The sequence below is a fragment of the Tenrec ecaudatus genome, chromosome 14 (assembly GCF_050624435.1).
Source record: "Tenrec ecaudatus isolate mTenEca1 chromosome 14, mTenEca1.hap1, whole genome shotgun sequence".
NCBI classification, from domain to species: domain Eukaryota; kingdom Metazoa; phylum Chordata; class Mammalia; order Afrosoricida; family Tenrecidae; genus Tenrec; species Tenrec ecaudatus.
This window is the reverse complement of record NC_134543.1, coordinates 74,415,503-74,438,769: the sequence shown is the minus strand read 5'-3', so window position 1 is coordinate 74,438,769 and position 23,267 is coordinate 74,415,503. Positions and strand designations below refer to the sequence as shown.

Sequence of the window (23,267 nt, the reverse complement as noted above, 5' to 3'; positions counted from 1 at the left end):
AGAGATGCCTGCGACTCTTGAAAAGTCAGTAGGTTCACTGTCATAAAGAAAAACAATTCTTGGTGCAACTTTCTCGGCCCTTGTCTCACCAATGCAGTTTTCAATTTTCTTATAACTTCTTTCTAATAAGCCCCCATGACCATCTTGTGTACTTTGAGAAAATACACCAAGATTATAATTCTGGAATTCCAAAATACAGTGTCACTGTCACCTGCTCTGCCTTGGATTTAGGTAGCCCAGCAGAGCACGTTAGAAGCCACTGTCTTGATTAAACTTTTTTTTTTTAAGGGGCACAAACAAGATTAAGATTGAAACAAGTGTGTATTACTTATAAAGCTTCTCTGCAGCAACTCACTGACAAGACAATGTTTAAAAATGTTTTATTTGAAATAAATTTGTGCATGGATGATAAACTAGAACTCCAGTAGCAATATTTTTTGATTCATTCCTTGTATATATAATCAAATTGACACAATTTAGTTATGTAGTATAACTACAACAGTGTAATGTTTGACACACACACGTGTACTGTGAGTATATACCATAATTAAATGGCATAATACATGAATCTAAGTATAAGACATCCTGGATAAGGCAAAACTATAGCGATAATAAAAAGCTCATGGTTATAAGGGCCTCGAAAAGACGAAGAATAAATAGGTGTTAACAGGACATTTCTGCACCAGTGAAACATTTCTGTATGTTATTGTAATAGTGGATACATGACATTATGCATTTGTCAAAACCCACAGGACTATACAACACAAAGAGTGAATCCTAAACTATGGATAATGGTTCATAATCATAACAATGTATCATAGTAATGCACGATATTCACACATGGCATGTGCTGGGAGATGAGGTAAGTGGGAACTCTCTGGTCTTTATAAGTATTCCTGGTGGTGCAATGGTGAAGCACTTGGCTGCTCATTGAAAGGTTAGTGGATTGAGTCACATGCTCCTTCACAGAAGAAACCTGGTGATTTACTTCCCTAAAGATTTACAGCCTCAAAAAAAAAAAAGATTTATAGCCTCATAACAATTCTACTATGAGTTGGAATCAACTCAACACCATACAATAATAACTACTTTCTACATAATTTTTCTGTAAACCTGAAGCTGTTCTAAAATATAAAATATACAATAGGGTGTTAAAAGAGTTAATATCAGCTGAGTTTGGTGGCTGCTGAGCTGGATAATATACTTAAGTGGGTTCATGACACTATTTTATCTACTATAATATGTACATAAACATTCCCATAATTAAGTTACAAACTGAAATAGCTTCCCTACCAGATTATGAAAGCAAACATGGAAAGTTAAATAAAAATCATAATCCCATACCCAGAGACATGTAGTCCTAACATTATGGTTTATTTGTTTTTAGTCTTCTTTTCTACGTACTTTGTAGTATATTTAAAGACATTTTCCTTTAAGATTTTTTATACCTGAACAGAAAACAATTGGTATTTAAATCATCAAATATCATTCCATGAAAAAGCAAGGAAAAAAGGTTAAAATATGTATTTCATGAATGATAGAACATATAAGCAGACTTGTATTCCAAAAATTCATCTTTTAATAGGAGTTGGTTTTCATTTTTGTTTTCTGCCATCTTGTTGCCTCTGCCCCATAGCAACCTTTTGGGCAGAGTAGTACTGCCCCTGTGTGTTTCCAAGACTACAAATCTTTATGTGAGCACAAACTCTCAACTTTTCCCAACCCATTGCTCCCTCACAACCACTCCTGCTTAAAGAAACTGGTAACAGGCAATTAAGCACTCTTTGGAACTCAGTTACCCTGTAATGGCTCTGAGTTGGGAGTCCTGGCTAAGGGTCTGTGTTTTGGTTTTGGATGCTTTGACATATAAATAAACCTCACCTTGGAATGCTTTGTTAACCTTAATGTATATGTGTTCTAAATTATTAACACTGTGATGGCTTCAGGTATTTACTAAAAACTTCCAAACTGCAACATATAAGTTGACAGGTACTCACCTCTGCCCAGGCCTTTAGTACAGCTAATATCTCCATGGTAGAAGCACTTTCATTATATAAGTGACTCAGAGCTTCTTTTCCAGCCTGTATTTTTGTCAACGATGAAACAAGCAACTGATGAACTCTTCGGAGATCATTAAGGTCACTTACAACTCCACTTGTTATCCAAGCACTGCAAACCTGTTTTATTTTTGTAAACAAAATCAAGTTATGTATTTTTAACTAGTCTTATAATGCAGTCAAAAGCCAGTATTCAAAATGGAATGAAGTCCAAGGTTGAAGGGAAAAAAAGTGTGAAAAACTATAAAAATTAAATGTTTCAGATGTTAATATAGAAAAATGAGGCTCTGTGAGACGTGACACTCCTCACTGACCCACAGCCCTATAGGGGACAACACCGGAGGCACAGTGTGGGAATTGCACCCGATATGATCCCACCACACCGAGGCAAAACACTAAGGGGGTGTAACAGAACAGCAAGAGAATGGAGTGGCAAGGTCCCCAGGGAATGCTGAAGGTGAACTTTGAAGCCAGGGCATGATGTTCCAACAGACGGGACTGAAAAACACTCCTAAAGGCCAACAAACGATCCTTGAACTAACTACAAGCTTTTCTTTCTTGTTGTGTTTTTTGTCATTGGTATGTTGTTGTTTTGTTGTATATTGTTACATGGTTTTGCTCTGTCTTGTTTTTGTGCATGTTATTATCTCCGTAGGTCTGTCTAAATAAGATAGGCTAGATGAACAATCTGGGGGACATGGGAGATGGGGGAAGAAAGGAAGTGGTGTTAACAAACCCAGGGACAAGGGAACAACAAGTGATCCAAATTGGTGGTGAGGAGGGTGTAAGAGGCCTGTTAGGGTATGATCAAGGGTAATGTAACTAAGAGGAATTATTAAAACCCAAATGAAGACAGCATGATAGTGGGACAAGAGGAAAGTCAAAGGAAATAGAGGAAAGAACTAGGAAGCAAAGGGCATTTATAGAGGTCTAGATAAATACATGTATAAATACAAATATATTTATGTATAAGGATGGGGAAATAGATCTGGGTGCATATATTTATAGGTTTAGTATTAAGGTAGCAGATGGACATTGGGCCTCTACTCAAGTACTCCCTCAATGAAAGAATACTTTCTTCTATGAAATCGTCATTCTATGGTGCGCATTTCCCGGACACAACCACTGAAGACAAAGCAGGTGAATATGCAAATGTGGTGAAGAAAGCTGATGGTGCACGGCTATCAAAAGATATAGGGTTTGGGGTCTTAAAAGCTTGAAGGTAAACAAGTGGCCATCTAGCTCAGAAGCAACAAAGCCCACATGGAAGAAGCACACCAGACTGTGTGATCAAAAAGTGGTGAAGGGATCAGTTATCAGGCATCAAAGAAAGAAAAATCATATCATTGTGTGCTCACCTCCATGACATAATCGCTGAAGACAAATGGGTGCATAAGCAAGTGTGGTGAAGAAAGTGGATGGTGCCCGGCTACCAAAAGATATAGCATCTGGGGTCTTAAAGACTTGAAGGAAAACAAGCTGTCATCTAGCTCAGAAGCAACAAAGCCCAGATGGAAGAAGCATACCAGCCTGTGCAATCACGAGGTGTCAAAGGGATCAGGTATCATCAGAACAAAAAAGTTTACCATAGTAAATGAGGGGAGGAGTGCGGACTGGAGACCCAAAGCCCATTTGTGGGCTACTGGAGATCCCCTGGCAGAGGGGTCTTGGGGTGGGGGGGGGAGACGAGCCAGTCAGGTGTGATGTAGCAACGATGAAAAATACAATTTCCTTTAGTCCCTAAATACTTCTTCCCTCCCCTCCCCCACCCCCACTATCATGATCTGAATTCTACCTTGCATTTCTGGCTAGATCAAAGGATGTACACTGGTACAGATGGGAACTGGAAACACAGGGAATCCAGGGCAGATGATCCCTTCAGGTCCAGTGGTGTGAGTGGAGATACTCAGAGGGTAGAGGGAGGGTGGGTTGGAATGGGAGAACCGATTACAAGGATCTACATGTGACCTCCTCCCTGGGGGACGAACAACAGAAAAGTAGGTGAAGGGAGATGTTGGACAAGGCAAGATATGACAAAAAAAATAATTTATAAATTATCAAGGGTTCATGAGGGAGAGGGGAATGGGGAAGGAGGGGGGAAAATGAGGAGCTGATGTCAGGGGCTTAAGTGGAGAACAAATGTTTTGAGAATGATGAGGGAAACTAATGTAAAAATGTGCTTTACACAATTGATGTATGTATGAATTGTGATTAAGAGTTGTATGAGTGCCTAATAAAACGATTAAAAAGAAAAAAAGAAAAATGAGGCTATGAAAAATACCACTTTTACAGCACCCCCTACCCTCCCAGAAGAATGTACTTCAGAGGACAGCACTGAAGCTACAGCTCAGGGAGAGGGGCGCAAACGAAGAGGGAAAGAGAGAGAGTGGAACACATGTTTGCCTACCAAGCCCCAAGGATGATATTCCTGCTCAGAGCAGCCAATGTACAGAGAAGACCAGAGGGCATGCCCAACCATGAGACACGATGTCCCTCAATGACCCATAGCACTGTGAGGGACAACACTGGAAGCACAATGTGGGACCATACCGGGGAAAAATGCTAAGGGTATGCAACAGAACAGCAAGGGCAGCAAAGCAATGAACTCTCCAGGGAGTACCAAAAAGTCTCTGGGACCAGGGCATGGCACCCCATCAGACTTGACCTTAAAACACTCTTAAAGGTCAACAAAGAAACCTGGAACTATTTACAGGCTTTTCTTTTTTTGTAGTTGGCTTTTTATTGTTGTTTGGTATCTTAGTTTTATTTTGTTTTGCTCTGCCTTGTTTTTGTGCTTATTGTCTTGGCATGTCTATCTAGATAAGATAGGTAGGATAAACAATGGGACCGACCATGCCAGGGCTGGGGAGACATGGAAGAGGGGAGGCAGGGAAAGGAAGTGGGTGTTAACAAACTCAGGGATAAGGGAACAACAAGTGATCTAAAATTGGTGGATAGGGCACCTAGTAGGGCTTGATCAAGGGCAATGTAACTGAGAGGAATTGCTGTAACTCAAATGAAGACTGAGCATGATAGTGGGACAAGAGGAAATCAAAGGAGTCACAAGGAAGAGACAAGCCAGTCAGGGTACAGTATAGCATTGATGTAACATACAACTTTCCTTTAGTTCTTTAATGCTTCCTCCCCGCCACTGTCGTAATCCCAATTCTACCTTACAAATCTGGCTAGACCAGAGCATGTACACGGGTACAGATAAGAGCTGGAAACAAGGAGTCCTGGACAGACAACTCCCTCAGGACCAATAATGAGAATAGCGATACCAGGAGGGGAAGGGGAACAAAGGGGAAACTGATCACAATGATCTACATAGTACTCACTTCCCGGAATGGACAACAGAAAAGTGGGTGAAGGGAGACATAGGTCAGTGTAAGACATGAAAAAATAATAACAACTTATAAATTATCAAGGGTTTGTGAGGGGGAGAGTTGGGGAGGGAGGGAAGAAAAAAATATGAGGAGCTGATACCAAGGTCTCAGGTAGAAAGAAAATGTTTTGAAAATGATGGTGGCAACAAATATACAAATGCGCCTGATACAATGGATGTATATATGGATTGTGATAAGAGCTGTATGAACCCCCAATAAAATGATTGAAAAAAAGAAAAATACCACTTTCAAAAATGCTTTCAACTTAAGATTTAAATACCCAATAAAATTTCAGCTCATATAAAAACAGGGAACATGTGGTTAATATCCCTTGTCCAGTTGATTCCTGTTCATTGCCACTCTAAAGAACAGTTCTCAGCTAACAATGTGGCACTAACTCACCACCTGTGCCACCAAGGCATCTGTAATTATTATTATTTTTTAGTTCAAGGATCATTTGTTGGCCTTTAGGACTGTTTTCCAGTCTAGTCTGTTGGGGTACCATGCCCTGGCCCCAAAGTTCACCTTCAGCATCCTCTGGGGACTTCGCTGCTCCATTCCCTTGCTGTTCTGTTGCACCCTCTAAGTGTTTTGCCTTGGTGTGGCGGGATCAGATCGGGTGAAATTCCCACACTGTGTCTCCGGTGTTGTCCCCTGTAGGGCTATGAGTTAGTGAGGGGTGTCACATCTCATAGTGGGGTTGGCCATGTGGTCCTCTCTGTGGACCGGCTGCTCTAATTGGGATCATTGTCCTCAAGGCCTGGTGGGCCAGGATGTGCTCTACTCTCTCCCCCTCCCCCTTCATTTGCTCCCGTGTGCTCTGATCAGATATGTCCCTCTCCCGTTGCTGCAGATTCAATGCCATCTTTTGAAACAAATTCTTCTTGGGGGAGGGGCAGGTGTACACTTAGTATTTGGGATTGGGGCCAGCCCCCTAGACCTCTCCACTGGTTCCCTACTCCACGCTAGCAGCTTCTATAATTAATACAACTTAGTTGAATTCTCAATACGGATATTGATTTATTTGAAGATATATATTTTCAATTTTTAAAACAGTAACTGCAGTGCAAGAAAGTAAACTCAACTATCAGATCTTCTGTGTGGCTTTCCCAGGGGCAAGCATTTTTCCCTTTCCTAGAGAAAATGTTGTCTGTCTTCTTGTTCACCTGTTCACAGTTCCTGTCTCGCTTTACAAAGGCTCAAGAAGCCTACAGCAAGAATACACATAAACTACACACTAGTGAAACAGAAAATTTGCTCTCTTAAGACTTTATTGAGGTGAATGTTGGATAAGATACAACTAAACATTTTAAAGTGTACTATGAAGTGACATTAAGTTCACTCAAATGTTGTGCAACGACTTGTTCGCTTCAAACTGTTTGTATCTTGGAACTCCACATCCTCTAACTTCCAAGTAACCAGTTTGCATTACCCTGCCTCTATTCTGTTCCTGTTATAAAGTGCAATGAGTTGGCTCCAACTCTGTACAACAGAACTAAACACTGCTTGGATAGCCACGATCTTTACAATCATGCTTACAATTGAACTCATGGTTACAACCACTGTGTCAATCCATCTCATTGCGGGCCTCCCTCTTTCACTGACCTTCTACTTTAGCAAGTATGATGCTTTTCTTCAGGGCCTGCTCTCTCCCATGTATACACCCGAAGTATGAGACAAAGTCTTACTATTCTGGCTATACTTCTTCCAAGACAGGTTGCTTGTTTTTGTGGCAGCCCATGGTGCTTTAAATGTTCTTTGCTAAAACCCAAATTCAAACCACCAATTTTTCTGCAGTCTTCTGTATTCACTGTCTACCTTTTACCAGCCTACAAGGCAACTGAAAGTACCATGGCTTGGGTCAAGTGCACCTCAGTCCTCAAAGTGACATCTTGTTCTTTGACATTTTAAATTCTGGATGTTTCACAGAAAAATAATCTGTAGGAATATGTGACTGTTTATGTCTGGATTCTTGCGCTTAAGACAGTAGTTCTCAACCTTCGTAATACCGAGACCCTTTAATACAGTTCTTCATGTTGTGGTAACCCCCAACCATAAAATCATTTTCGTTGCTACTTCATAACTGAAATTTTGCTACTGTTATGAATCGGGTGACCCCTGTGAAAGGGTTGAGAACCGCTGGCTTAAGATGTCAGATTTCATGCAAGTACTAGCATCCATCAATACTTCATTCCTTTTTATTGCTGAATAATATTCTATTGCATATATATATATATATATATATACCATCATAGCTTTAGAAAAATGTATATATTCTTTCAACTTTTGGGATATTATAAACAGTGCTCTTATAAACATTTGTGTACATGTTTCACTGTGAACATTTACATTTTTCTTTGGTATCCACCTGGGAGTGGATGTAAGTTTAACTTTTTAAGAAACTGTTTTGATGGTGTTTTCAGTGAAAATTTACACAGTAAATTAGATTTCCATTTAACAATTTTCTACACACCCCAAGCTGCTTTGTACGGTGCTGAACCGTTTCACATTCTCACTAGTAAGGTGCAAGGGCTCTACAAATCTTCACCACCACTTGCTGCTTTCGGTCTTTTTGATGATGGCCATCCCAGAAGGCTTGAAGCACTATCACACTGCAGTTCTGATTTACTTTTCCTTAAAGACCAGTGATGCTGAATTATTTTTTCATGTATTTCTGGAAATTTATATTTTTCAGAGAAATGCCATTCAAGTACCTTGTCCATTTTAAAAATTGGGTTTGTCTTTTTTTTTGCTGTTGTGTTGTATACTCCTATCTTCTGGATATAAAATCCTTATTAAATATGATTTGCAAATATTTTGTATTCTGTAGGTTGTCTTTATACTTTCATGAGAATGTTCCTTGATGAACAAGTTTTTAATGTTTATAAAATTAAATTTATTATTTTTTTGTTAGTGCTTTTCATTTTATATCTAAGAATCCTTCTTCAAGCCCAAGTAATAAATATTTACAGTTATGTGTTCTTTTAATAGTTTTAGAAGTATCTTTCTTGTCTTAAGGTTTCAGCTCTTATACTTAGGGCATTTATCCATATTTAGTAAAATTTTGAGTGACAAAAATATGGAGTGAGGTACAGGTATAACTTAATTCTTTTGCATGGACTATCCTTCAACAAAATGTGTTCAAGTCTGGTGAGTTGAAGTGATGCTGTTTCATGTGGTTGTGGGAACACAGGAAAGCGGCCCTATTTCACAGCCTTCCTATTCTATCTGGACTGCTCAATCCGAAGCCTGGGGCTCCAATTATTCTCAGAGAACATCGGGGCAGGGCCGATTTCCTCTCCTTACCAGTTTCTTCTCCTTATCAGGGAATCTACTTTTCTGTTTTGTGTACTTAGTAGCTTTTCTGTTCTTCTCAAGTATGGATGCCACATGGCACTTGACCAAGAACATTCATCTACCTGTAAACAGCAGGAAGGGAACGGAGTCTTGTAATTGAAGCACAGTAGAGTACACAGACCCTCTGACCATGGGGATCAGCTTCTGCTACTCTATCCAAGTAAATTGTTGCTCCATCAACGCCAGTGTTTAAGTAAGAAATGGCATGGGTGTCATCTGTGAACTTCTCTGGTTACACAGGAAGAGGGAGAATCCAACTCCACACCAGCCCAAGGGAGATTGCTACAAGACAGAGGCCAGTAATGCCTCCAACTTCCAATTTCTTTTGCCTTGTTCTGACACCAGCCATCCCTTTGTTTTGTTGGATTCAATAATCTATTGCAGTGGTCAAGCAGAATTCAGACAATACTCACAATAATGGGATTTTTTAGGGGGGACCAACAGATTACACAATGTTAAGAATACAGTCTTTTGCCACAGTTCTCTGCTTAGCCATGCTGGCAGGCTTGTCTCCTGTGGTCCTTGGCCTCTGTTTTTGCAGGTCAAAAAACCTGGTGCTGCTTTGCCATACGGTCTCAGTGCAGCTCCTCTGCTTTGTGTCATGGTCTCGGTGTCATGACGTCTGGTGCTTGTGCCACTTCACGCAGGAATCTTAAATATGCTCCACTCACTGGTGGCTCTTTTTTCCTGATGGTCATGGGATCTTATCCCTGCTTCTGAGATGGCTCATTTTTATATCTAGCAGGTTAACATAACTGACAAATCCCTAAGTTAATATTCCTCCCTACCTTGTTCACATGCTTCCAACCCATTCACTGAATGGGAGATACTAAGACTATGGAATGAAAGATCATATTAAGCAATTTAACTTCACTATAGAAGTCATACTTTTGTTGGCAACCCTACCCAGGCTTGGCAGTGTGATGTAGTGAGTAGGGTCAACAATATATGGTCTTTGCATTCTTGTTGAAAATAACTTGGCCATGGATATTTAGGCTTATTTGTGGTCTCACAATCTTATCCTATATGTCTGTCCCTTATACTATTATCACATTTTGATGTATTATAGCTTTAAGTTTAAAAATTGTGAAATTGAGTCCAACTTTGCTTTTCCTTTCCAATACTGTTTTTGGTTAATCCTTGAAATCCTATATAAATTTGAGGCTTGACGTTCCTATTTCTGCAACAAAGACCATCAGAATTTTGAAAAGAATTACAGCAAATTTATAGATTTGATTTGAGAAGTACTATCAACAATATTGTCTTTCAGTCCATACACATGGGATGTATTCCCACTTAATTTGTTTTCTACACTTGATTTTAGCCAAAAGGCCGAGAAGCAATTAATTTGTTTTCATTACACTTTATTACATCAAGCATCACAGACACGTCCAAAGAAATCGTCTAGACTGTAGTTGGACACCACGTAGATCTTACTCATCAGCCTGCAGAACTGTTCCTTTTTCAGAAACATATATACCATCCAAAAATGTTTGGATATCCTTGTTTTGAACTATTGTGGCTTGCCAAATTAAAGCAGCTGAATGTGATACCAGCCCAAAGTTGTTTCTTTCAAGAATTGACTCATCTTTCTGGGCTTGAGAAATGGAACAAGCAACACTTGTACTCACGCGAACCCTCCAGATATAATTTTCACCCAAGAAGTTATGGATTTCAACAAGAGACCCATTCAGACCCATTCAGAATGGGAAGTAGGCCAAACCAGGCCTTGCCTTGTATCTGAAGCCCAGGGTCACACCTTTGATCATGTTCTGTACATGACTGCAGATAGTGTGGGTTGCTGCCAGAACCCTCTATATTTCCTCACCACTTGTCAACATGACACCTCTTCTTTTTCTTTCCAGGGACTGAGTGCTACATTGATGTGACTGAAGCCCCTCCATAGGGTGCCTCTGGGACCCTTCACTGTAACATTCAAGGAAATGTGGACATTCTCTGGAATGCCAGCAATCTGGTTGCTGAGAATGGTTTGCATGCTTGCTGTAGATACAGCGAAGAGCATTCAGTGTTTCTAAATTCATCTCTTTGGTCAAATTTACTTCTATATAATTTTATTTTGGGAGTGATAGTAAATCAAATCATTTTCCTAAATTTCTTTATGCATGCTCACAGGTTTTGCATGTTGATCATGTACCTGTAACTTTGTTGAATTTATTTATCAGCTCTAGAAGTTTTTTTGTGTGGGTTCTTTCGAATGTTCTAGTTATCGAGTCAGTCACCTGAAAATAGAGTTAGTTTTACGTACTACTTGCCAATTTGGATGTCTTTTTCTTGCCTAATTGATCTGGCTAGCAAAAACTAACTGTACAGTGTTGAAGCGCAGTGGCAAAGCAAGCATCCTTTAGGATCTTGTTTTGGGAAGACAGCTTCCACACTTTTACCCTTGAGTATTTTTGTTTTTTTGGTAAATGCCCTTTATTCCCATGTTAAGAACCCATCCCCTGCAATCGAGTTGATTCTGGCTCAAAGCAGCCCTATGGGCACAGAAAGCCTCATCTTTTCTTGAGGAACTGTGGATCTGTGGTCAGCAGGCCAATGTGTAGCTCACTATGTTACCAGAGCTAAGAAACTCCCCTCTATTCCTAGTTTGCATAACATGGAAGTGTTAAAATTTGTCAAATGCTTTTTCTCCATTTTTGAAATGATCTTGCCCTCTCTCTTTGTTCTATTATTATGGTGTATGACATGGATATTTTATTTTGAACCACTCTGGATTCAATCTGCTAGTATTTAGTTGAGGATTTTTATATCTATCTCCATAAGGGATATTGTTCTGTACTTTTCCCCCCACTGTGGTATTTTGATGATGCTGGCCTCAGACTGTGTCAGGAAACATACTGTCCTCATCTAGTGTTGGAAGAGTTCAAGTAGGATTAGTGTTCACTCTTCTTTAAGCTCGTCTGGCTCTAGACTTTCTATGCAGAGATATTCCAGATTACTGATTTGATGATGTTCTTAAAACACTAAATTGACTTATCTCCTTGCCTTTGTATATCAATTCTCCATCTAAAACACCCTTCTTATGTTTCCTTTAGTGGTCTCAAATGCCACCTCCTAATCAAGTGCTCACGTGAGATAATCTTAACACAATAAAGACAGGCTTAAAATTAAAAAAACAAAAACAAAAAAACCCACCCAAACTTGGTACTACCTATTCAATTCTGACTCACAGTGATCCTATAGGGCAGAGAATTGTCCTTTTGGGTTTCTGAGACTGTAAATCTTTATGGAAGCAGAAAGTCACATCTTTCTCTAACATAAAGAAAAGAGATACTTAAAAGAACCAAATGTCATCTCCTATGTGAGGCATGGCCTCAAACTACCCCTTCATTTACCTTTTTTGAATCACAGTTCTTTGTTGCTATCACTGACATACTAGTATGTTTTCAAGTCTATGTATTGGCCTTATTCTTCCTTTTAGACTATACATATCTCTACCAGAAGAAATGGGTTTTACTTCTTCCTGTCCTTCAAAATATTTAATGACTTTTTCTGGCAACAAGGCACTTAAATATCCTAAAACACTTAAAAGTTGGAAGAATTAACTATAATTATTTTTTCTATTATGCTTATATTTAATTTATTTATGTCATTCCTATTTTTGATTACTTCAGATCATCTGGGGTGGGTTATCTATCAAACATTTGGCAAACCTGGCTGAAAAAAGTTTCTGTGAAAAATTATGCAAACAATATGTGGGGGCAGGGGGGCGAAAGCTCCATTTCACTTGAAATGTAAATAGGACTTATTCTGGGATAGCTTTTCTACTCCACCACCACGGCAAAAATTACAAAGTTTGACAACTCACAATGTTGCTGAGGCTATGGGGAAATTAGGTATTTACAGACATTACTGGTGCGAGTTTAAGTGCGGGCAATTCCTTTCATGAATTATTCTTTGATACAGCAATTCAGCTTTAAGGAATTCATGTTCATAGATGAGCTTGCACCCAGTGAAAGCACCTATGCACTGCAGTACCGTTTTTTAAAAGACAAAACAACCCATATGTATTCTCTGCACTTAAAAAGAAATGGAAAAGGTGAAGGTGAGATTGATGGTCAACAACTAGACTAAAAAAAAAAACACCTTAGAACCAAAAAGAAAGGAGTCCTGGAGGCACAGTCGTTAAATACTTGACTGCTAAAGAAAAAGTGCATTGTTTCAACCCATCAAGGGCTTCACCTAGTGATCTGCACCCATAAAATTTACACCCCCACCCCTACCCTGGCAAATCTGTTGCCATCAAATTGATTGTGACTTACAGTGACCCTGCAGGAAATAATAAAACTTCCCATAGTTTATAAGGCTATAAATCTTTACAGAAGAAGCTAGTCATAGAGGCCAGTAAGTCCAAAGAGCAGTTAGTTTTCCTCTCTCCTGTGGAGTTGTTAAGACCCAAAATTGACTTGAGAGCACACAACTACAAATACTAACTACAGAATTGCTCCTAAGAGCAGATGGCTTTATTTCTTATGCTTCATTTTTAATCATGTACCTGGCATGCTTTGGCAGTGACATCAGGTGGTGTCTCCGAAGTGAAGGCAGGTCTAAGAGCTGCTCCAACCTGGCCAGAAAAGAACAGAACATATCCATCATTAATAAGTAAAAGAGTACAAGTTCTCTTCCTTTTAAATGATATTTTAAAGTTATTTGTTTATAATAGGCCTTATGGACATGTGTTGTTTTGCCTGTTCTGCCTATTCTCCCACTGTTTTAGGTAACAGCATACCAATCTTCCCCTGGGGAATTCACTTTCCTACTTTTAGTCAATGTTATTCCTATGAGATAGACAACAGTGGCTGACAGAAAGTCATACTGGAAATGACTGCCTTCTTCAGGGCACTGGGAAAACAACAGTCTTTTTTAGTAAGCTACTGGGTGATAAGAGAGCCATCTTGGGAGAGCAAGCCTAAGAATGAAATCTATGGGGGAAAAATGGCGTCAATACAGATTTTTTTTACAAGAATTTTGCTTTTCTGTTTGAGTTGGAATTGTGTTTCTATCATTTGTCACTATGAAAAACCTAAAAAATAAGAGGGCGCCCCTGCAATAAAGTTAAATTACACTAGTGGTTGTCATATGATAGTTCTATACATCTTTGATCTCTTCTGTGTTTTCCCTAAGTAGAAGGCTTTATCTCACTGCCATCACCTTCCAGGACCAAGTGAAGGACACAGCTAACCATTTGGTAAATAACTTTGGTCTCACTAACTGCTAGCCGTGAGAAAATGCCATTGAATCATTATGCAAAGTAGCCTTGGATGAATATGCTGCTAGAGGAGTAAAAGCCAAGTGGTCTTTTTCCCCTTATTTTTTCTACATTACTCAATGTGCCAGTCAAAACAATCAATTAAACATATATCACCTGAGTCCTTCTCTATGCCTCAGTGGTATAGTGAGCATTAAAGAGGTTATATATAATAAGATATTCTAGGAGAGTTACTTAAAGATAAAACATTCATGAATCTAAAATAAGATATTTACCCTGATTTAGTGTTATGTTACTCATTCAGACATTTTGTTATGGATTTCATTACTAGCGCTGTTTTTTCCCTCTAAATTCCAACAGTTTTAATTATGAAAATTAAGTTATAAAAGATCTATTTATTTTGCTTTCATTTTAAATTGTATAAGATATTAGTTGCTATTATTTCTTCTTTTTCAATATTCTGACTATACTAGTGATATGCGACCAGAAATCTTCACTTATGAATTAAGAAGTGACATGTCAATTAATTTCATAGACGGTTTATCCAGTAATTGATTTATAAAATTCTCTCACAGAAAGTGCTTACATTGGCTTGATACTGTTCCAGAATCACATGACCTGGAAACTCTGGTTCTGGAATAGTTGCAAATCGCCGAATAACAACTAACAGTGTTTCAAGGCCAGAAAGACGGAGCTGGTCACTGTGATCTGTGGCAGCCATAAAAGCCATGCGAATTAAGTCAGCAAGATGTAGCACCAAAAAGTCATCTAAAAATTAAAAAATACCTTATCAAGAAAAAGAATATGCCAGAACTAAGATTTATGTGACAATTATTGCTTCTTTTAATTTAATAACACAGATTTTTTCTTTTAAATACCTCTGAATTGATTTAATGTTTGTTAAAATACAGACTTTATGGATGGATTTAATAAACATTAATCCCATAATTCATGGTATCACTGAGAATATTTACACCACAACAAACCAAACCAAACAATACCCTATTACTTTTAGCTATTAAAAAACACAGGGAGAGTTAGCATCCTTTGAATGAGTACTAATAGTACCTCCAATAAAAGTTTTGTTCATACCTTCTGATAAAAATATATTCGAAGGTACTTAAAAACAGATTTTTGAACTGGTCCATTCTGGCCCAACACTTGCTAAAAATTTGTCTTCTCATCTGATATACTGAATCATCAGAATATAAAGAGGAAACAACTGGAAGGAAGGAACCTGTTCAAAATCCCACTTAGGAGACTTTGGGTTTTGATGAATTAGGCAGTAATTTAATAATTATTTATTTAAAGTTGAATATAAAGTTTCTTTTATATGGGGTTCTTTTTATGGACTAGATTATATTTTGCATATTTTACCATACACGCAAATGATGAGCACATAAAAAGCATTTCTAGCTTCAGATATAACTCTTTTTATTCTTACAATTCTATTTTGGCGTAATAATTCTATTGAGGGATGGCAATCTTTTAATTATTTTTCCCATTTTGTCCTACAAACTTTATTTGCACTAAGTACAATGATTGTTTATTTTCATTCCAGAAATGAGTATTTGCTTTTGAAAGCACAAATATGTCTATGGGACTGGATCTCTGTTCTTTTTGAAAAATAATACTTATTGTACTTTAGGTCCAAATTGACACAGAAAACCAGGTGCTCCTGATTTTTTTTTTAAACACATATTGCTCTGTGACACTGTTTGCAGTTTGTCAGCAGTCTCATTATTTCCACTCTGTTTCCAAAGATCTAGCTCCTTTTTCCAACCTGGTCTTATCTTTGCTGTTGGCAAAGATAATGACTGGGTCTCCTATAGTCAAGGAAGCCCATTTCTCCCAAGTGATAGCATTTACAGAAGTCCTCTTGGCAGAGAAGGCACATACAGAAATGGTTTAAGTTCCAATTTCAAAATGTTTTCTTAAGGCAAGAGTCTCAGGGGTCCCAGTAGTCTCTACTGGGCAAGTATGTTTTGTCTTTTTTAAGAATGTGAGCTTTGGCCTACATTTTTGTCCTGTTCTATTCAGGGTCTTTTATTGAGTCCCTGGACAAATGATCAGTCGTGGTAGCTGGCACCATCTAGTTCTTCCATTCTTTGGTTTAAAAGGCTGTGATTCTTGTGGGCAACTAGGCTTGTGGGTCTGTTTCTTCTTTAAACCCCTGACTCCTTTCATTTTTCTCTCGCTCCATCCAAGTAGAAACTAAATTGCATCTTAGATAACTGCTCACAAGCCTTTAACACTCCAAGTTGCTACTCATTAAATTTGGATATAAAACATTAGTTACCTGTGTTACACCAAGTGAGTAAAATATTCCTTGAGACTATGGTCCTAAGACTTTTGACTTAGTATATCAATCCAATGAAGTTTTTATCTATCTATCTATCTATCTATCTATCTATCTATCTATCTATCTATCTATCTACCTACCTATCCATCTAATAAAGCCTCCATTACTGTGCTCCTATGTGGATTTATATATGTAGCACACAAAATGCGTACACAGATATGGCTAAAGTACACCCATTCATGCACATGCATTTACTTGCACATGATAAAGTGATCATTTAATAGTGCTCAAAAATGTTCAAGGGAATAATTAATCTTTGTCTAAAACATATTTGGGACTAATTCTAAGAAGCTCACACTAAAGAAATCAACTAATTTTAGTGCCAACTCTAACTGGTACGATAGCAATCAGTAAGAAACCATGATAAGCGACTTTTATGCCTGTCATAGCATCTAGCACAGTGCTCACTATGACGAGACTAAAAGTAAATGCCTGGCCTCAAAAGCAAAGCAAAAATCAAATTCATGCTTTCACACCGGCAATAGCAACATCTTGTTGCACAATTCTTTTATCTTCCAAAGAATATTTTAAAGCTATTTAGAAATGCATTTTGTGTACACGCCTAAGTAAATTTGAAAAACTAAGACATACTTAGGTAAAAATAACAAAACTGGCTACAGGTCAAAATGTTCTTATAATCAGGCTTACTTCATGTTGAGATAAGCAAAAACAATTTACAAATTAATTTTTAAATTTGTATAAGCAAAATAGTTAAATTTTAATGAATAATTTTTGGTAAATTATTAATGCACATGATCTCCACGAATAAGATTATTCTCTACATTCTTAACTCACTGCATATAGCCATGAAGCAAAAGTTAATCTAAAAAGCCCAATCACCTACAATGTACTTAAATATCAAAACTACCTTATAGCTTATCTAGAATATCTTAATAGTTTCATAAGTATTTTGGAAAATTATAACAATCTTCAAATTTTGTTTTCTTAAAGTTATAACAATAGCAGTTTGAATTTCTATAAATTTCATGTGACCTTTTCATTAGTAAGCCACTTACTTCTTGAATCCCTTTTTTTCATTTCCTGTGCAACGGCAATGTCAAAATGTGCACGGTCGGTATTCTCACACTGGTTAATAATCCTACAGACACATTCAGCAGCAAAGACTCTAGTAGCCCATCGGGGATTGATAAAAGGAGGGAATTTCTCAGCATTTCTATTGGTCAGAACTGAGGCATCATCTCCTTTATCTCCTTCTTCTTCTTGCATTGTATCCACAGAAGACACAGTTGCAAAATCTTTGATCAAGGAAGAATACATGTAATTATAATAAATCAGAACATATACTTATGAACACACGATTTAAAATTTTGACTACTATTCGTGTGGGACAATCAATCATACATATTTTAATAACATCAACAAGTTATGTTTAATACCTATATCCGGTAGCAGCATTGCTTAAAGATTATAAGCTGTTTCAGGTGAATGTGACAAAGCAAAATGACAACTTGAACACGAGACTAAAGTCTGGATAATATTGATACCCAGTATGCAGATGTGGGTGAGGTACGGTCTATTAACAATGTTGGTTTAATACTGGATTTAAAGAGATTCCTGAAGCCACTAAATCTGGCTGAGAATGATTTTTTTAGGATACACTCATTGTTGTTACTATAGTTTCAAAGTCATTGTGATGTCAGGAGTTACTAAGGCATGAACCACGACCTCCTCTTATAATGGGAGCTAGTGACATACTGGATACAAACTGGGCTGCTAACTGCAAGGTCAGAAGTTCGAAACCACGAGCTTCTCTCAGGAGAAAGATGGGACTTATTAACTCCAGTGAAGAGGGACAGTCCTACCTTGTCCTATAGTGTATCTCTGCATTGACTCGATGGCAGTAAGAATAATAATCAAGTTAAAAAGTAAAAATTGTTAAAAAATAATTCTTTTTAATGGTACTTTTTGTACTTCTACATAATTGAGGAACATTAAACATGTCCAGTACCGTGCATAAAATAGGTTTCTATCTTGTTTCATCCTTTCATAATTTCTTCTCATATTCCAAGGAAGTTAAAATACCTTAACTATAAAACCATGGGGGCAGTTCTACCCTATCCTATAGAGTTGCTAACATTACTTAGAGTGGCAATCGGAAAAAAGCTTTTACTTCTCACTTATCATTCACTTACAACTGATATCATTGCTATTACTAACCCTACTTACCAGCTGAAGCAGCAAGCACATCTTTACAAAGCTTTAACCAAAAGGAGAGCTTTTCAACTGCCATAGATGTTAGCATATGATTTAAAGTCTCTTTGATATCACAGCACAATCTATGATCTGTTTCTTTATCTAGTAAGGTCAATAATGCCCCTTCAAGGCCAAATTCTCTGATGTTAGCATCTGAAAGTAGAAAACAATGACCCAAGTAATACAGAAAACAAAGCTGTCAAAGGAGAAGCACGTGCATTCAGTAGTTCAAACATTATTTTTAAAATATATTTAAAAAACTAGTCCAAATACTTACCTTGTAGTTATTTTTATGCAATGTCACTGAAAGTAAGTCTTCATTTACAGTTATTAATATGCTTTTTAATAAATTCAGTAAACATTTTCACTTAATGTTCAATATTTATACATGTTATTATTTCTTGGTGTAATTATAGTACCACTTCTAAGATTAATAATAAAAAAGGGCACACTTAAGCTTTCCTAGCTCTGGGTTAAAGGTTATAAATTTGTTGGCATATGAGGAAACTAAAAAAAAAAAGATTATGTGATTGAACTATGAAATAAGATATCTGTCTTAACTCCCAATACAACGGTTTAAAAAAAGATTATTTGAAGAACAGTGTCAGCACAACTAAGTTAATGTGAAACTTAAAACTGCTGAAGCTGAATCACTATCCAATATTCTTAAACCAAGTAATAAGATATGTCTTGATCTAGAAATTATTTAATTCAAAAAATGTGAAAAGAACAAATGAATTTTCTCTTGACGATTTAAGTTTGATATTGTAAAATATTTTTTTTTAGAACTCAGCAAAATAAAATTCCGGTTTATTGTTGGACAACATTGCTTCACACATATGTCAAACAGGCCAAAAAATAAAAATAAAATAAACAGCAACTTCATAGACAAAGGAAAAAAAAGAAGAAACCTTTTATCTTTGGCCTTTTTAACTATCTCATACAAACCAACTACTTATAGTACAGCTAAGTACAAAAACAGTTACTAGAATGCTCGGAATAAGAGTATTTTTTGGTTGTTGTTTTTGCTTTTTTTTACAAGTTTTTTTTCTCCTTTGAGATAATGAACATGGTCACACCACAAGTAGAGTCAGACGTAGGACAGAGAACGCTCCAAAGGCTGGCTTGGTAATCTGAGATCATTAAAAATGTCTGACCCCTAACAATATGTACAAAAATATAAAATGTAAATAAAAAATACAAACAAATTTTCCTTTTTAAAGTACTTTTAAGAAAAAAAGCAGGGCCCGGGAAGTTTTGGTTATTTTTGCCTCCCCTGTTGCAAATTCACGGTGTCGTTTTGGTGGGGTGGTGGTGAGCGCGTGTCTGCAGTGGCGCAGCCCGAGGTGGGTGGGGCGGGACCCTTACTCGAAGGTGACCACGTTTAGATTCTGAGACAGGAAGTGGAGGGTGAATAGGTCACGGTGGCCTTTGTGTTTTTGTTTTGTTGTAAGTTGAACTTTTCCTTCTGCTGTCTAGTCGTCCTCGTCAGTCTTCTGCTTCTTGGTATCCACATCGTCATCCTCATCATCTTCAGCTGCCCGTTTGCCTGTAGCTGCCTCAGCCTCCTCATCCTCTTCTTCACCATCACCTTCTTCCTCTTCTTCATTTACCTTGTGGTCAGCCTCCTGTTCCCCATTTTCCTCATTAGCATTCCCGTTAGCGGGGGGGGGGGGCCTCCCTCCCATTTTCTGCCTCCTCCACAACCTCCTTCTTCCCCTTTAAGTCCTTGGTGGTGATCTCGGAGCTGGTGTCCACGGCCGCGTCTGACATGGTGGGGCACGCTGGTGATCCGGTACAGCGGATGACAAAGAGAGCGCAAGTTTGGGGACTCTGGCCAGGGAGCTGCCTGAGTCCGCGGCGGCAGCGGAGGAGGCGGCTGCGGAGGTGGCTGCGGGCAGTGGAGCCCGGGAACAATGCAAAGATGGCTTTTCAGAGCAGCCAGTGGGGGGGGGGGGGGATATTGTAAAATTTTATAATACAACTACTAGACTATTTTAAAAGAGGATTTACCTTTTAAAGTTCAAAATAAGAATGTTCCCAATTAGGGGAGGTTAAAGAGACAGACTAGCCAATGCAATGTGGGTATTAGTTCTACAGCTGGTTGGGAGGTGGAGGTAAGGAGTCACAAAAGACTTAGAGGAAATTTATGTGAGAATAGGAATAGGCACTGAGAACCTCCTATGCTCAAGAGAAAACTCAAACCAGGACATATGGAGATTTCTAGGAATACTGGGTCTACAGATATTGAAAGGAGACAAGAACCTTCCTCCAGAGCCAGAAAAAGTCTTCCTCTAAAGCCAGTACTCTGAATTCGGACTTGTTGCCTCCTAGACTGCAAGAGACTGAATTCCTATTTGTCAAAGCCAATTCCTTGTGGTATTTCTGTTATAGCAGCACTGGGTAACTATGACAGATGGATAGGGAAGATATCACTTTACTATTATTTTATTCATAGGACTGATTCAATGACCCTAGTATGTTACTAGAAGTAATATTCTAGTGACGTGAGCTATCCCATTCTTTTAAAAACTCCATTATCTTTTAGTTATATTTTTCCACAAACTTTTTTTTTCCTCAACATTTTAATACAACTTCGCTTTACTGATCTCATGACTTTCAGGAGACACTCAGACACCATGTTCACAGGAAGCTCAGTCCAATGGAGGTCCAGGTGCTGGATTAAGGTCCTGGCCCTCAGCCCTGTATACATTCCTAGCTTACAGCCAGGGCAGCTAGTCTGACTCAAGACAAAGCCACCTTGGAAGAAGATGCTCCAGCAGTGTGTTGAGATTTTCAATCAGGCCCTGGATAAGATCTGGAATGGAAACTTCGATCTTCATGCCATCTCTGCACTGTCTCTGGTATTTCCATCACCAGTGTTTCCTGCTGGAATTGGATCCGCCAGACATTGGGAAAGGTGCAATGGAAACCAGGTTTCGATAGTTCTCCAACATCACATCCTGATATAGGGTCTTCTGAGCAAGGTTTAGGAAATGCCATTCCTCCCAGGTGAACTTTACAGCCACATTGTTGAATGTCAGTGATTCCTGGATCTTGGTAATTTTCTTTGGTCCTTAGGACACTGACAGCAACTGGGATACTCTATTTTTGTCCCATCTGGATCAGCTCTAATGATGTTCACAAATTTCAACCTCTTATGAGGACATCCCAGATATAATAATACTCAAACCAGGCACTTCACTTCTTCCTTCTTCCTGTATGCTGCTGGTGATTCAAAATCTGCAGGCTACCCTTGTGTGAAGCTCACTCTGAGCTTCTTAATCTCCAAACTCATTAATATAAAACAACCGATTTAGATAATTGAAGTGTAAAGTATAACTGACAGTCACTTTGGGGAGAATATCTCACATAGTTGGAATGTTACTCTTTCTCTGACTAAGGTATGTCCAAGGAACCCTGGTAGTATACTGGTTGAAGAGCTCATTGCTAACTTAGTCGTTGGTTTGAACCCACTAGCTACCCCATAAGAGAATGATGTGGCACTCTGCTTCCATAACATATACGACGTTGGAAACCCTAGGGGACACCTTTACTTTGTCCTATGGAGTCACATAAGTCAGAATGAGCTTGATATCAATGGTTTAGAAAGTACAGGCATTAATGATGTACAGGGACATGAGGTAATGCTAGAAAAATGGCTGCTGTAGCTAAGCAGGCCTGCCCAGGTGTACTTCCACCAATCTGAAGGATCCTCTTCCATCCGCGACAGCTAGGGTGCCTCCGCTCAGCCAGAAGCACTGTTAATACTCCCTGAACCCTCCCCCTTAGATGAGTTTGGGGAGTTTCAGGTATGGTAGCATCATGGTGGTAAGAAGGTAAATTGTTCCTGTAGTTCACTTAATTCAAACTATAAAGAGGATCTCCCAAACTAACTCCTCTTTCTGGTGCTTGCTGGAAAAAGCAGTCCTATTTCCCTGTCTGTGAGACCTAACACAAATAAAATAACATCTCAGATAGGGTCTAGGTCAGTTTTTCGATCTCTGGACACCTGTGTATAGAAAATCTCTCTTCTTCTTGGGGTGAAGACCACACACTAAGTAACAACATAATAATTTTTAAATGATTTCTGTAACATGTTTGAAAATTACTGTATATACTCAAGTATAAGCTGACCCCACTATCAGCTGAGGCACCTAATCTTACCACAAAAACTGCATAAAAAATGTGCTTGAAAACTTGGCTTATACACGAGGCAATGTACAGTAATGGTGTGTCAGTCCAGCAATGCTGAATAACTTAAGTGGCAACAGTGTCAATTTCATAATAAAATCATAAAGAATAGGGCATAAAAGCTTTACGAAGTCTGTGACCTTCTAAGAGTATGCCAGACGTCTAGAAACTATAAATACACAAGTATATTAGTATTATTAAAATATATTAATACTATTATTTATAGACTAACAGTTTATTTGAATTTGTATGCTTGCCAGGGTTTCTTATATCACTTTTAAAATGAAGAACTACATATTTAAATAAAAATGCAACATTATAATAAATTAAGAAAATAGTAAGCTAACATGGATTTTTTTTACTTGAATCAACATCCATGGAGGCAACAGTCAAGAAATAAAAACTAGAATGTACTATATTGAGCAAATATGATGCAAAAAGACCTCTTTAAAGTGTTAAAAAACAAA

The 23,267-nt window shown here is 38.2% G+C and overlaps 1 protein-coding gene across 3 annotated transcripts in view; it reads right to left on the bottom strand.

Moving 5' to 3' along the window:
- HEATR5A (HEAT repeat containing 5A) overlaps window positions 1-23,267 on the bottom strand; it is a 164,296-nt gene that overhangs the window by 37,875 nt on the left and 103,154 nt on the right. For all 3 annotated transcript variants that reach the window (XM_075531220.1, XM_075531222.1, XM_075531221.1), the window contains 5 exons: window positions 18,580-18,759; window positions 17,409-17,648; window positions 14,617-14,798; window positions 13,317-13,385; window positions 1,998-2,177 (listed from right to left, as the gene is read on the bottom strand). In XM_075531220.1, the coding sequence (XP_075387335.1) occupies window positions 1,998-2,177; window positions 13,317-13,385; window positions 14,617-14,798; window positions 17,409-17,648; window positions 18,580-18,759 (851 nt within the window). The remainder of the gene's footprint in view (window positions 1-1,997; window positions 2,178-13,316; window positions 13,386-14,616; window positions 14,799-17,408; window positions 17,649-18,579; window positions 18,760-23,267) is intronic.